At 40.7% G+C, this 15,825-nt stretch overlaps 1 protein-coding gene across 4 annotated transcripts in view; it reads left to right on the forward strand.

Moving 5' to 3' along the window:
* The first annotated feature begins 5,634 nt into the window (after positions 1-5,634).
* hsd17b4 (hydroxysteroid (17-beta) dehydrogenase 4) overlaps positions 5,635-15,825 on the forward strand; it is a 31,797-nt gene continuing 21,606 nt past the window's right edge. For 3 of the 4 annotated variants that reach the window (XM_071541346.1, XM_071541348.1, XM_071541350.1), the window contains exons 1-8: positions 5,635-5,744; positions 6,426-6,479; positions 8,690-8,797; positions 9,555-9,614; positions 9,724-9,745; positions 9,883-9,929; positions 11,137-11,221; positions 15,043-15,230. In XM_071541346.1, the coding sequence (XP_071397447.1) occupies positions 5,693-5,744; positions 6,426-6,479; positions 8,690-8,797; positions 9,555-9,614; positions 9,724-9,745; positions 9,883-9,929; positions 11,137-11,221; positions 15,043-15,230 (616 nt within the window). In that variant the 5' untranslated portion in view covers positions 5,635-5,692. The remainder of the gene's footprint in view (positions 5,745-6,425; positions 6,480-8,689; positions 8,798-9,554; positions 9,615-9,723; positions 9,746-9,882; positions 9,930-11,136; positions 11,222-15,042; positions 15,231-15,825) is intronic. The other variant, XM_071541349.1, reaches the window with a different exon arrangement.

Consider the following 15,825-nt stretch of genomic DNA (forward strand, 5'->3'; position numbering starts at 1 on the left):
GTTACAGTAACTTCAATAGCCTACTTTCCCCCCAGTTGCGAGTAGTGTAACGAGTGGCTAAAAAAAGTACATTTCAGTAATAGCCAGTTACAGTTTCAGTTACAACTCAAAACAAATTTATATACATACAGTATATACATTTATACTATTCGTCAGAATCAGTCCTCCTCGTCCCACACTAAACTAGCTTTATGAGAAATATTTGAGAAGTTCACTTAGTTGAAGTAGAATACTATGGTATTTTTCAAATTACAACACTACACATCAGTGATGTCACTGCAAGCGTTTTGTTGATGCTGCCATACTGACTCTCAAAAAGGGTCCACAACAACCACAGATTAAACAAAACAGTGATGTCACTGCAAGTCATGAATAGCATTTTTTAATGTCTATTCTGTAGATATACCACACTGCTGTATACTGCATGCAAGCCATACAAAGTATGCAGTTACTAAAGGGTGACTTCAGCTCTTTGGTTGTTCACAGGATGCCCTGTTGAGTGCTGTAGAAAGTAAGTATGTGTCCTTTCAAGAATGGAACCTCAGTATCTCAGTAGAGTTGTCAGGTAAAGTCAGTGGAGATGTGAGTCAAAGATCAGGCAGTTAAAATGGCAGGTCGAGGTGAGTTTATTGCGGTCAGACATATGTGGATCATCATCAAGCTAAAAATGGATAGAGATAATAAGATCAAAGCAAGGCCAACCTATATAGGGTTTTATTTCATCATTCTTTATCATTTGAATCATGTTTTTCTACTGAAGAGCTCTAGTGCTCGTATTCTTTAACATAGTTTTGCTTGCTTCCTGGAATGTCAATATTTCTAGTCAAAGCACAGCATTAGTGAAGTACATAAAAGCATTTTAGAAGAATAATTTTAGGCTATATTTGTTTTTTTGGTGTTCAGAAGGGACATGTGACTATGCCTGTTAAATGCTGAGTTAGGGCGGGGGTTATGGATCGGGGCTGTGTCCATCCATCCGTCCCTCCATCCATCAAACATGATATCTCAGGTGACATCTGCGACACCACTGGTCTGATTTTGATGAAACTTTGAGGGATGATCCATCTTTGCACTGTGATCTGACATTTAAAATCATTACACTCACTGGCCTCATGGAGGTGCTTTAATTACTGGTCAAACTCTCTCTAGCTCTAATTCCTACATTAGCATTCTGTGATGCATCTTGTTACTGCCTTGATTGACTCAATCATTGATGACGTTTGGGGATGATGTTTATTTTCCTTGATCCTGGAGTCAACTTGGTGTCATTCCATGCTTGAATTCCATGTTGACCAACACTGTGGAGGGAGGCCAGCTGCTTCACATCCCATACTATATCTACTTCTAATGTAAAGTGTATGTATGAATGTTATTTGTTTGGACTGATTTGTGTAATAAATCTGCCAACTGTTCTATTTCATACATAACTTTTCATCTTGTCATCCTATGAACCTTATGACTCAGAGTCTAGGTAGCTGATGTATAGCTATCCTTTATAAATTGGAATAGGAGTTTTACATGTAGTAAATCAAATAGAATGTGGTAAGCTATACTGGCTATTAATCTTAATGTGAAGGCCCTCATCCAATAGAAGTTAAACAGTGCCTCCAAACTTAAAGGACTTTGTGTGTGTGTGTATGTGTGTGTGCATGCAAGCGTGGGAGTGCATGTGTGTGTGTGAAGTGACTGAGTGTAAATGGAAGACTCAAGTGAATGTGTGAAAGTGAATAAGTGTGAAAGGAGGGCAGTGTGTAAATGTGACTGTGGAAAAATGTTGTCCATCCATCTCTTTTCTAGTTGCTTATCCGGGTCAGGGTCGTGGTAGCAACAGGGAAAACACAGTAGCTCAGATGTCCTTTTCCTCAGCAACTTTCTCAGATGTAGCCCCTCCAGTGTGTCCTGGGTCTCTTCCCAGTCTGTCATGCCTGGTACACCACCAAAGGGAGGTGTCCAGGGGGGCATCCTTACCAGGTGCCTGAACCACCTCAACTGGCTCCTCTCAATGTCGAAGAGCAGCGGCTCGACACTGAGGTCCTCCTGGATCGCTGAGCTCCTCACCCTATTACAAAGAGCGAGGCCACCCTGCAGAGAAACCTCATTTTGCCCACTGGTACTTGCAATCTCATTCTTTTGGTAACAACCCAGAGTTAGTGGCCATAGGTCAGGGTTGGAACCAAGATCAACTGGTAAATTGATCACTTTGTTTTGTGACTCAGTTCTCTCTTCACCACCATGATCTGACACAACAGCTGCATTACTCGAGGTGATGCACCAAACCGGTGGTCAGTCTCACAATCTTTCTTACCCTCACTCATGAATAAGACCCCAAGATAAACCTGAACTCCTCCACTTGAGGCAGTTGCTCACCCCTCACCTGGATGGGACAAACCACCTTTTTCTAGGAGAGACCGATGACCTCAGACTTGGAGATGCTGATTCTCATCCAGACTGCGTCACACTCAGCTGCAAACCGTTCCGGTGCACGTTGGAGATCACGGTCTGATGAAGCCAGAAGGACGACATCATCCACAAACAGCAGAGATGCCACCCTAATGTCACTGACCTGAACAGTCTCCAGGCCTTGGCTGTGTTGGAGTCTGATGGCCACCTTCATTGAGTTTGACTTTATTCCAAGAATGCTAACACAGCTCTCGCTCTGAGTGGATAGGGACTGAATTTCTTGCATGCAGCGGTCCCAGCACCCCATGCTCCCACAGCACCTTCCAGGATACCTCAGGGAGCACAGTCGTAAGCCTTCTCCAAATCCACAAAACACATGTAGACAGGATTAGCAAATTCCCATGACCCCTTGATTATCTGTGAGAGGGTAAAAAGCTGAAAAAGCTGAATCCAAGGATCGACAATTGGCTGAAGTCTCCTTTCCAGCACATTGGCATAGGCTTTCCCAGGGAGACTGAGCAGTGTGATTCCTCAATAGTCAAAAGACACCTTCTGGTCCCATTTAGCGATTCAAGAAGACCCTTATGAGTGGTTCAGTAAGTTGGGTCAGAGGTCGATGATCAACTTTGTAGTTGTGTCATCAGACCTGATGCCATATATTCTGGAAACTCGGGTGAAGAGAGAGTAAATACAGTGATTCTTCTACATCAGAGGATAGTAACTACTACAGTAAATAGTATAATATATAGTACTACAGTATACACTATAGAAGCTGTTGTAGTACCTAACACAGTAGGATGTACTATAGAAACACTACAGTACATACTAAAGTAAAAGTAGGCCTACAATAGAATGATATACTGTAGTATAGTATTTTTACTGTAGTGTAGTGTTTTTTAATTTACCCTCGATGACTTTCCTGATTATTGTCATATTAGAGAGGTTGCTCCTCTTGGACAACTGGCATCTCACTGGCATGGGCTACTCATCTTCAAACGCCTTGGTCTGGCCTGTGATGGATATTTGGCTAATAACATAATGCAGAATATACAGTAGCTCATTACAACTTGACTGATAAATCTTTTAGCCCTGTAGCAGTCATAAGGAATGATGTTAAACTCGATTTTAGTTACATATTTTTGCATATTAGTTGCAGCCTCCATATTGGGCTGCATAACCATTTAACTAAACCACTTACTATGTAAAAATCAGTTGACTGTGTCCTTTTCACAAAAGCCCATGAGCATGAGCATAGGTTACATAATCAGTAGTTCAAATTATATTTGAACAGTACCATCTTGTACAAGTAACTGGAGAGTCAGTCTTTTGTGAGAAGTATAAAAAAATTCATAAAATAAAAAAAATAGTCTTAATAAAGATCGCTTGGGCATGCTGAGTTGCCCACTCCATTTTATTGATTTTTTCTGCTGATGATGATATGCAAAATGCTGTGAGGCATTGGTACAGTTGCACAATTGCTGGTTTCTTCAACCCAAGCCAGCCTACCCACACCCACAGGAGTAAGTATCTAAGCCTCACACAATTGATTTTGACTTTTTGTCATGATCTGCTCCTCGGTTTTCTGGTCGGCCACTCCTTCTACTCCCCAGTCCTGTCATCCTCCAGACTTCCACCAGATGTCCTCGGACTTTCCCTCCTGCACACACACACACACACACACACACACACACACACACACACACACACACACCTGTCTTCCATCGGCCCATTAGTCCTGTTACTTTGTTCCCCCTTCACCTGCCTGCTTTCAGCCAATCAGCTCCCAGACTCATTCCCATCCAGCCAGCTGTTCTTTATTCTCGTTAGTCCCGTGTATATGTATTTATTTATTTATGTGTTGTTTATTTATGTTTATTTGATAGGGACAGATGCATTAAGCATAGGGAATTGCACAACAATTATCCAATGCAATGCATCACAGCATTTATAGCTACTGCTAATTTCCAATGCCCTCTAGAAGGACCTTTAAAATAACAGACATAAAACATGTTCACATAAAACATACAGACACTTACACATATATATACACACATACATACCTGCCCTCCCCCCCACCCCTACACATGACTACATGATTGATTGTTTTTTAAAATTCCTTCAGTTTAATTTTACAATGTTGACAATTTTGGTCTGTTTTGAGTTCAGTAGGCAGCGCATTCCATGTGTTAGCTCCCTTTATTGAAAAGGACGTCTGGCCAAAGGAGGTATTCCGGTAAGATAGACTTTACAGTTCCTGCAGCGGTACTCCTAGCGGACAAGCCAAAGGCCTGTAACGGCCGCACCATGTCGCAGAGAGCCTGAGGAGCCGGGCCATGTACACACTTGCGGATAACATTGGCGTTTGCAAATGCATATATTGTCTGTGTTCCCCTGGAGTGGTTGTCAGTTCGTCTGTTTAGTTACATGTTTTGCTACCTGCTTTGTTACTAGCTCTGTTTTCCTGTGTTTTCGCAAGACCTGTGTTATCCTAGCCTGCCAGTTCTTGGATTTCTGTTTCCTTTCGCCTGCCAGCCGGTTTGTTCTGTTTGCCCTTTGGTTTACCGGTTTTTTGCTGTACGACTGCCTCAGTTCTGTTATTAAAGTTTCTTGCTTCAGCAAAGCTCTCTGTCTCCCGGCTTGCATTTGAGTCCAGTCCCTGAGTTTACATACGTGGCACTTATAGGTTTGATAAATTTTAACAGATTTTCAAAATAATCAAACACTGGTCTGAAGAAGAGCTTACGCTCAAAACGTTACATGTGGTGGTAATTAAACACCTTTGGAGCAATCTCTATGTGCGGACACTATCTTGTAATTGACTGTCCTTCTGTCCACCTAGGTTTAGTTTGGATGTGCGTGCTTCCTTGTATCCTTAAAATAATCAGACACAACATAAAACTGGCTGTTGTATACAATCATCATTCAATATCATTTAATTCAGTATTGATTGGTTGTTTTTTTTTTTTAATGACAGGCACAGGCTGTTACTTAATAATTCCAAGAACATGACTGTAGTTGGTGGTGATCACATTTCACCTGCCAGCAACTTATCATCATCATCATCATCATTATCACCTTATTAAATTACACACATGCTGAATTGTTGTATATCAGAGTAATGAGGAAGGGGAAGGGGTTAAAAGAATCCTGGTTTCCGATTGGTTGCTGCTGAGACTGCCCCCTCGCAATTGCGGAAGTGACTGTTAAAGTTCACCCTGCTAGCTGTCAAAACAGTATTACTGTTGTACTGTCCTGTCGGTACAGCTCAATCAAAAATCAGCATCTCACCGCAATGTCTTTGACATTCGAGGGAAAAGTCGTGCTCGTCACTGGGGCCGGAGGAGGTAAAACTGTGCATACAAACTTTACAGCTAACTAACCTAACGTTACTGGTGCTGCTAATTGCAAGTTGTCTTAGTAAGCTGGGTAACGTTAGCCAGCAGTGCTAACCTGCTAGTTGTGAAGATTTAAATAATTGAGAGTGGCGAATTATCAAACCAACCATTGCAGGAATATATTCGCTTTTAGTTGCGTCGCTAATTGCTATGCCTATTAGCTAGCTAGCAGCTTATTCTGGTAGCTTGTCAGTTGCTGATACTGGTAAGGGAGTTTGGTTGCAACTTGCAAATCGCTTCATTAGTCAAAGCCAGTAACGTTACATTTAAATTCAGTTGTTTAATCTTGGTGACACCCCGGGGGGCTTTTAAAAACCAGTTGACATTTTCATAAAGTTAACCCTGTGTGCCAGAGAACAAAGTACAATGTTGTGGCACCGTGCTAACGCTAGTGTGTGAAAGGTCCTAGGCCACCACTGCAGTGCCTGTTGGTGTTTGCTCTTGCCGTTTATTATCCAGCTTTTTTGTAGCTGTGGTGCAAATCCACTGACATAGGGCCTAAGCATCACCATTTGTCACAGACCATTTCTGTGAATATACATATGCTTTGTTGTCATTGTCATGTTGTATCATGTTTTATTCTGTAAATGTCTGCCTTGAAATGTCACTGTCCTCACTTTGTTTCCACAGGTCTTGGCAGAGAATATGCACTGGCTTTTGGAGAGAGAGGAGCCTCAGTTGTAGGTTAGTAAAGTATCTTCTTTTTAAACCCATTATACTCCCTCTATATTGAAACAGGTATACAGACTACAATGTGATTAACACAGCCAATCTTTGATCTAATCTACAGTGCTTCAGATTAAAGTAGAGAGTCACAATTTTGTTTTATTACATTTAATGTGTAATGCTTGCTAAAAGTGAAATGTGGATAGTAAGTAGCCACAATGTGTGCTGTTCTCTCTTTCTCTGTTTGTATTGGAGAGACCATCATGTCATAATCCATGCTGAAATTTGGCTCAGCATGATTCAAGATTTGTTTTTTCTTGAACTGTCAAGGTCAATTTCTCATTTTGGCATACAGAATTCAGCAAGCAGATCTTACTTCAATAAAATGTCAACTTTTTAAAATGGGTTGACACTGCTCACTGCCTCCCATGGAAGGGAATATTTTGGAAGTATACTGAAATGAGGAGTAATGAAAAGGGATTAGAGCAGTGGTCTCTAACCATTGCCATGGAGGGCCAAGAGTATGCAGGTTTTTTACCAACTAAATACCACAGCATGGCCCGGTTAGTTCCCAGTCACCCCCTGTGAAAGTTAAAGTCACCTGTGTGGCACAATTTGAGAAACCTTCTCATCGATCCTCAATTCTATGGTTTTATTGTCTAGTTTACGTAGTGTGGTTAATAATTCACCAACAACAAATAGATAGAAATCAATGCACGGTATTAACATTTTAAAAGATGGATTAATTTGCTTGCATCTCAATTTAGATTTTGGTGAATATATCACTCAATACAGACAAGTTATAGCAGTTATGTGCATGCATTGGCCATTACAGTTAAAGGTTCCATATGTAACTTTTACAAACTTTTTACATGTATAAATCGTTTTTTATTGCCAATGTGTGAACGGGTTGTAACGTAACTTAAAAAATGAGACCTCAGCCGACTTTCTCCGTTGCCTGTAACAGTGTATAAAGCTACATTCTATGTGAAGGACTCGGGCCGTTTTTTCCGGGAGACTCCAACGGATGTGACGTTATGCGCGCTCCCGTGGCTAGTCTCTTCAGCTTCACTACTTCACTATAGCTTGCTTGTAACGTAATACTTTCTGAGTGGATATGTTAGTTGGCTAGCTTGCCAAATCACTTCACCAGCTAACGTGATCCATGATACTAAGTTATGTAGCTATTATGACAAATAGTGTTGATTTTAGCCAACAATAAATTATGTAACGTTACAAAGCAAAGGTGTATAACGATTGCCTTCTACTAGCCAAGAGCGATGCAAGGCAGCGGCGCACACGGGACAAGTTTGCCTTCAGGGCTTTCTGGTAGAAAGCCTTAGGGTAACCCTAACCCCTACCCAAACCATAACCGTGGATTTCTGGCAGAAAGGCTTTCTGGCAGAAAGCCCTGAAGGCAAACTTCTCCTGTGTGCGGCAGCGGCGGCCAAATAACGTTATCTAACTGTAGAGATGGTCGAGCGAGCTAGAAAGTGAATGAAGAGAAGGAGCGGTAGTAGCGAGAAAGCCGGTGAATCAGAGAAATAAAACGTTATTTTCTGTTTGTTTCACAGCGGTTACGTTCTAAAGCACAGGGAGAGAGAGGGAGAGCCCCATATCAAAATACCGGTAGCCTACCTTAGAAAAAAGATTTAAAAAAAAAAAAAGATCAATGGAGAAATGTCTTGCTGCTGCTTCTCCTGAGTTTTGTTCAGCAAATTTGACAACTGACAGCTTGAATTTAAGGTCGTACTTTTTTCTCTGTGCCACCATGGCGATCAGCAAATGTGACTGACATTTGAATGCAAGTAAAAAAAAAAAAGAAACATGATGCCGGTCCATCACGTTCATATGGTCACTGTTTTGGCCGATACACAGGATGCTCGCTCGCGCCTACGGAGTGCGGGCACACGTGCGAGCACGAGCAACAGGATGCTGACTGCAGTTACCTTAACGGCCACAGGTGTCACTAATAACAAGCATTTTATGAATCTTACAAACAGTACCTTTAAAGCTGTGCTTATTTTTGAGCCTAAACGGTTAATGATGCAGGAATAAACATATGCTCTCCCCAAAATAATAGCTTCACCTGCTACTGGGGGTGAACTTGCTCCTGAACTCTGACAAGGAATCAGCTTTACTGCTCCCTTCCCTATCCTTAATCACCAGTAGAGAATTGCACAACTCGCCCCATTATAGCTAATCTTTTGCTTCTCATTGCATTACAGTGAATGACCTTGGGGGAGACATTAAAGGGGGTGGGAAGAGTTCTGCAGCTGCTGATAAGGTGGTGGAGGAGATAAGAGCCAAGGGAGGCAAGGCTGTGGCCAACTACGGTGAGTAGTTTGGACTCTTCTCTTCTCCCCACACACATCATTGTCTCTACCTTTTACCATGTCTTATCTGTCTTTTTTTTTCTGTTTATCTATTGTTACATTATTATATCGCTTATGTAATGGTACTCTCAAGAACAAGATTGATTTCTGTCAATCTGACTAGCACACGGATGAGATTCTGTCAGTGAATAAATAGCTTAGATAAATCTCCCTCTCTCAGTCATGTATGTGCATCTTATACCTGTGAGGAAAAAAAATTTATCAAAGAACTAAATGACAAGACAATGATTTGACCTTTGGGTTTATTTGGTATTTTTAACCATGGCAGATGTCTTTGTAGATGTATCACAAAGGTATCACTTACCAGGGCTGTTGGCATACCGTGAACACCTGCAATTACAAGTTTTATTTTGATCCAGCAATGAATAGATAAACACATTAGTGTAAGAGGTGGTGGATGTATCAGTACATCACACATCATTACTGAACTTACTGAGCACATTTTGCTGCCATCTCTCCCGAGTACATTATAAACCTATTCATATGAATTAGTGTATTTATCTGTAAACTTAAGTGCAGCCAGCGTAAACCAAGCTGAGCGTTAGATAATATAACTCTAGCTTTTTCTCATAGAACAACACATACAGTAGATGCAGTATTCTTGAAACCCGATTATGCACAGAAACATTAAAGATTCAGCATGTATCAAGTGAATGAATTGAATTTTCTATGAACATTCTCCCTTTTGCATCTATAGATTCTGTAGAAGATGGAGAGAAACTGATCCAGACAGCATTGGATACATTTGGAAGAATAGGTAAGTACTCTCTGTGCATGACATCATCCCACATCAACTAAGTTGTTTTAGCAAAGCTATTACCAGTACCTAATAGTATTTAATCGGTTAATATATTTTTTTCTTCCAGATATTGTTGTTAACAATGCTGGGTAAGTTATTATACAGTGATATCTCACTTATTCCTTAAGGTTTAATCGAGCCAACTAATTTCAGAGTGGTCATTTTATTGCAGTTATCAAGTAAAAGAGACCAGACTCAAATGTATTGTTGCTTTTCTTTACCCAAGGATACTTCGTGACCGATCTTTTGCCCGGACGAGCGATTTGGATTGGGGTAATTATTTTTAATCATTACATTCACTTAGTTGCTACCATGTATCAGTTAATATCTTATCATCACATTGTTTCATTTCACCTGTCTCACCTCATACCCATGATGCTATTAATGTGTGCTACTAGTAGAAGACTATTTAAAATTAATTAATTAATTTGTTTGTTTTTTTATTGTATTGTAATCAAAAGGAAAATAAGGGCATGGCATACGAGGCTTGCAATTTGTACCTCAGAGGGAAAATTCATTGGATTTGCTCAAAACTTTGTGCCGGTGGCAGTGGGTTCTTACGAAAAGTCATATAATTTCTGAATGGATTCAAGTAACACCAAATTGACACCAAGTGAAACACCAAGTGTTTCCAAAACCCAGTTTGAAATTAACTGCTCACCCAGCTAACGAAATAAGAAGGCATGGGTGTGGCAATAAAGTTTGTAAAGCAACAAGTTTATTTCCTGGTGGAGACTTCCATTTCTCCATGTGGGTGTCAGGTGATTGACAGCAGACAGAGTGTAACATCATTTTCGCACTTACATGAAAACACACATCTCAAGCACAATGATATGACGATAAAAACCGAAACTTTGACAAAACCAAAGGATTCATGTATTTGTATATGTATATATTGTGATGAATTATCTAGCTCGGGCAATGTTCAAGTCTGTGGAAGTTGTTTTTCATACTGTACAAGAATGAATGGCAGCAAATGGCTTCTTCTGAAGACAGGAAAATGAGCCCTGATATCTCTAACAACTAAGTGTGTGCAGACACCACCAAGAGAGGGGCAACCTAGACAACTGACACAAATGTACTTACTACTACACCAGTATTATCTTTTAATTGCCCCTGAGCTGAGAGGGAGGCACACAAAATCTCTTGAGAAATTGTCCCATTATTCTATTTCTCTTCATACTCTATGTTCCAGACCTACTCAGCACTACTTATCTACAGCTGTTTTTCTATTCTAACTTTTACTGAGTCTGTATGAGTTGTATATTGTTGTTCAAGTTGGTATTGTCGTCCCTGTACCTTTATGTTTGTAAAACAGATTGCCCCTTTGGGAGTTTAAAAATCTACTCCAATCTCTACCTGATCCACAAAGCTGTTCTGTTAAATAGCTAATGTGTGAAGCACTATCAAATATCACATTTTGATTTGTTTTATATCATTGTTTACTGTGTTGTACTGCTGCTCTTGCTCCGCATTCCAGACCTGATTCACAGAGTTCACTTGAGGGGCTCCTTCATGGTGACCAGAGCAGCCTGGAACCACATGAAGAACCAGAAGTTTGGGAGGTAAGGAGCCCAGCTACTAATGGGTCAATGGCATGGAAACTTTGCTAGCCCCAATCAGGGCGTATCTACCTTCATATTATGATACACCGGTTCCAACTCTGACTTTACTCATTTGAAACGACAATATGTCTAGTGCTCCCATTGTTTTTGTGATACAAAACAATAAATCTCTATACTAATTAAAGCTCAAGACATCTAATACAATATAAATATTTGAGTCACAAAAACAAAGAAAGAAATTAATTCGGTTATGCGGCTCTGTTGATTAATCTCTGAAAAATTGGAATAGTATTTAAATCAATTTGACAACTCCTCACAGCTAAGCTGTCAAGATGTGTCCTGCCATTTACGTGCTTGAGTTTTTAAGGGATCATTAAGCATGCACAGAGCGTGGTGAGACATTGTTTAAATGTACTGAGTTTAACAGACATCCAGTATGTCCAGCGTTTCCTCATGGATGGGGCCTCCTCAACTGAGCTGTGCCGTCTTTTGAATGATAATGTGCAGAGCCAGATCACACAGTCAACATCCCTCCCATGTTACTCCAGGTAACATGCACCGTCTCCATCTTGGTGACAGGTGCTGCGTCAGCCAGACAGGGCGTCTGGGGATGTTGTGGGAATATGTCAGCCCTCTGTCTCCTACTTGTGGGGAGAGTTCTTAATGCCATTGAGCAGATGCACCAAAGAACATGCATTGGCCAGACACTGACGCCCCAAAATGCACAATCAGGGACAGATTTCATCACGTTGTGGGCTTTCCAAACGTCACATACACCATCAGTTGTAGGCATTTGATGATCAGGGTGCCAAGTGCACACACACAGTTTTACAGGAATAGGAAAAGACAATATTCCATGAACATTCAAGTGACAGTCTATTTCATACTGACATGGACACAACAAATACAAATACTTGCACAGTTTCATTGCAATGAGCAAAGCAACTGGAAAGTGGCTTGTTGGTGAGTTGAACAGTTGTCATTAAGAAAGTTTTTATATCAAATTTTTGATGTAAAAACATTTCAGTGATTTCCTGTAAGCAAAAAAGTTGAACAAGCTAAATAATTTCAGATTTTGCTAACTATATTTAATTAGGTTTTCATGCAGTGTCCCAAGGGCAAATTTACAATTTACAACAAGTTTCTGTGCAGTCATCCTGAACAAAACTGAATTAAAGGTGCATTTAAAGGTAAAGCCTCAGTAGGGAGACATGAAAAGGTGAAAAGTCCATGGCCCGATTTTCCACCACCGATGGCAAGTACAGGAACAAGCCAAGGTTTAGAATAAACCTATGTGCAAGCGAAGGCATGCTAAAAATCAATGAGTGCAACGAATAGGCCAAGTGTGCGTAGGAACAACTCAAATGCACAAAGGTCAAGCCCAGCTGTAGTATCTATGGGAAACTGTGGAGTAGACAGCATTGTCACGGGGAGACACAGAAGCCCAAAGCTCATCTACTGTGGCATGTTTCCCTCACTAGGAATGAATGAAGAATGTGTGTAGTGGCATGCTTCTCTTTAAATGTTCAACCTGCTCATTGAATTTATTTTCTCTGCACGTGTTGCGCTGCGGCTCTCTGTGATGACACCTGTCCTCTCCTTGTTGGACACGTGTTCTTTCTTGTAGACTGCTTTTTAAGAGTAGGAAATAGAAACAGACACATGCACACACACACACACACACACACACACATATATTTATAGCAGGCAACAGTTATCGAATGACAATGGAATAAAATGAATGTGGAATGGAGTGAGGGAATTTGTGTATCTGTTAGGTCTGCTTAATGCAATCACATAAGCAAGCAATCACATAAGGCAGTTAGAAGCCGGATGCATAGTAGCGTGACAGTTTACTGCTGTGTCTTCTCACTTATTTTGTGTGTCCATGTGTGTATAAGGGAGAGATTGGAAGAGAGAGAGAGAAAAAAATATATCTTCATGACTCCCTATGATTTGCAGCCAGCCAGTCAACTTGGCTGACAAATGCCATCCTCGTGTGTGTGTGTGTGTGTGTGTGAGAGAACTGGGCGGACAGGGGGAGTATAAGGGTTAGAGACGGAGAAAATTACCCCTTTGTTCCTGCTGAATTACATCCAGTCAGCTTGACAGGCAAATGCTTCGTCTTTAAATTGTCTCCATTTTTGAATGCACATCTTATGAAAAAACGTGACACTGTGTCAGTAGGTTCATTTGTATTTCTGTCTTGTTAATGAAACGCAAGGCAAGGCAAATTTTATTTATATAGCACATTTCATACACAAGGCAAATACAATGTGCTTCACATAAAACAGAAAAAAATACATACACAGACCGCAACTATTTAAAGACATTAAAAAAGAAAGAAAAGAAAGAATGATAGAGATAGAAATAAAATAGGTAAAATGCACATAAAAGAAATAAAAGAAATAAATAAAGATAATAACACCTGTTACATCTACATACAGATGATTTAGCGGAAGGCCACAGAGAAAAGGAATGTTTTGAGCCGATTTTTAAAAGAGCTGACAGTGGGAGCACATCTCAGTTCTTCTGGAAGTTTATTCCAGTAATTTGGAGCAGAATTACTAAAAGCAGCTTCACCTGATTTCGTTTTCACCCTGGGAACAACTAACAGACTGGTCCTAGATGACTTCAGAGGTCTGGATGGCTCATATCCTAAGAGCAGGTCAGAAATGTATTTTGGAGCTAAGCCATTTAGCGCTTTATAGGCAAGCAGCAGAATTTTAAAACCAATTCTATGGCACACTGGAAGCCAATGCAGTGACCTAAGTCTGGTGTAATGTGTCTGTCTTCTTAGTCAGAACTCTGGCAGCAGCATTCTGAATGAGCTGTAAATGCCCCAAAGGGCGGGAGACCGGAGAAAAGGCTATATTTTTAAGGTGATAAAAAGCTGATCTTGTAATGGTATTGATATGGTTGTTAAAATTGAGATCGGCATCCATAATAACACCAAGATTCCTAGCTTGGTCTATACTCTATTTGGTCTTTAATGAAAGACTCCCCTTCATAGTTACATTCTGTCACATGATGCTCTTGAAAATGAAAAATGTGGTCCTTGTTAGAATGCTTGATAGTCTGAAAGGTCTTGAATGTCCTTTTAGTAATTGATTCATGGGTGTTTACTTGTGTTGTTTACTATTATTGATATATACCACATATACATTTTATTGCTGAGCGAGTCAGATGAAATAAAAACAAAAACATGTAAATTGCAGTATATACAAAGCACAAAACTTAGTCTATCGCAAAACATCAAAACTAACCACATTATCGTATTGTGGCCCTCATGATGGTATCATGTTGGCAATTCTGGTGATTCCCTACCATCGTTAGATATGAGCGTGCTGTGATTTGGATCATTGCTTTCTGACGGGCAGAGAGACAGCATGCTGCAGATGTCTCCTACGGCTGATGGAGTGTTTGTATGGTGTTTCACCCCATTACATTTGCTTGACTGAAGCTAACTCACTGCCTGTGACTACGGTATATGCTTGCAAAACTGTGTGCGAGACTGTGTGTGTGTGACTGTGCTGTGCATGCATGCATGCATGCATTTATTTCTGTGTATATCCTATGCGTAGAATTGAGTAGAGTAGAGGGTACAGGGTGACTGTAGTGGGTGCTGCTTTTGTATGTATGATAGAGCAATAAGGTATAGTGTGTGTGTGAATTTGTTTATGCATGGAAGTATAAATGTGTCAATTTGTGAGACTGTGTATGTGTGTGTGTGCGGACCCTCTGTGACATCCATTACTGTGTAGCGATGGCTGTCTCTCTGCATTAGCACTGACTTGTTGCCTTGGGATGTCTGTGGCCAGAATCATCATGACGTCGTCAGCCGCAGGCATCTACGGTAACTTCGGCCAGGCCAACTACAGCGCCGCCAAGCTGGGCATGCTGGGCCTGGCGAACACCTTGGCCATCGAGGGACAAAAGTACAACATCCACTGCAACACTATCGCTCCAACTGCTGGCTCCCGACTCACACAGACCGTCATGCCCCCAGGTAAGCCAGACGCACACATATTAAGCAACATATGTAAATGCATGCAGTAGGGCTATATGATGCATACTGTAGTGTATCCATGTGCATACACATTCACACACACACACACACACACACACACACACACACACACACACACACACACACACGTTTTTTTGGACAGGCTGATTTAGACAAATGGATTTTAACTGCAGCTTTTTCTTCTGAGCTGTTGCATAATGTAACGCCCATGTAATGTTGATTTACAAAATTTGAGGTAACAGTGCTCCCGTTTGACATGCAAATTTGTCATCTAATATTAAAGAGCTGTTCTAACAGCCATGATGAAATCACGCACCCTCTTGGTGCTTTAAACGTTTTGCAGTGTCAGCCCTTGATTTAAACTGGCGGCTCTGGCCACCTTAATTTACTGTAGGTTTTGGGGAAAATCTAACACAGTACTCCTAAATATCTACAGAAATATATTACAGTGAGTGTGCATATGAAAGTTTTATCATAGTGTTCAGATTTAAAATATTTATATAAAGTGAAGTTAATAATGCTTGAATTTGAGCTACACAAGAAGGCTATTACATTATGGGTTATCAAGTTTGGG

The sequence above is a fragment of the Centroberyx affinis genome, unplaced genomic scaffold, assembly GCF_046629955.1.
Source record: "Centroberyx affinis isolate AG114_WGS23_722 - 3 ecotype Tasmania unplaced genomic scaffold, CSIRO-AGI_Caff_v1 ptg003855l_1, whole genome shotgun sequence".
Lineage (NCBI taxonomy): Eukaryota > Metazoa > Chordata > Actinopteri > Beryciformes > Berycidae > Centroberyx > Centroberyx affinis.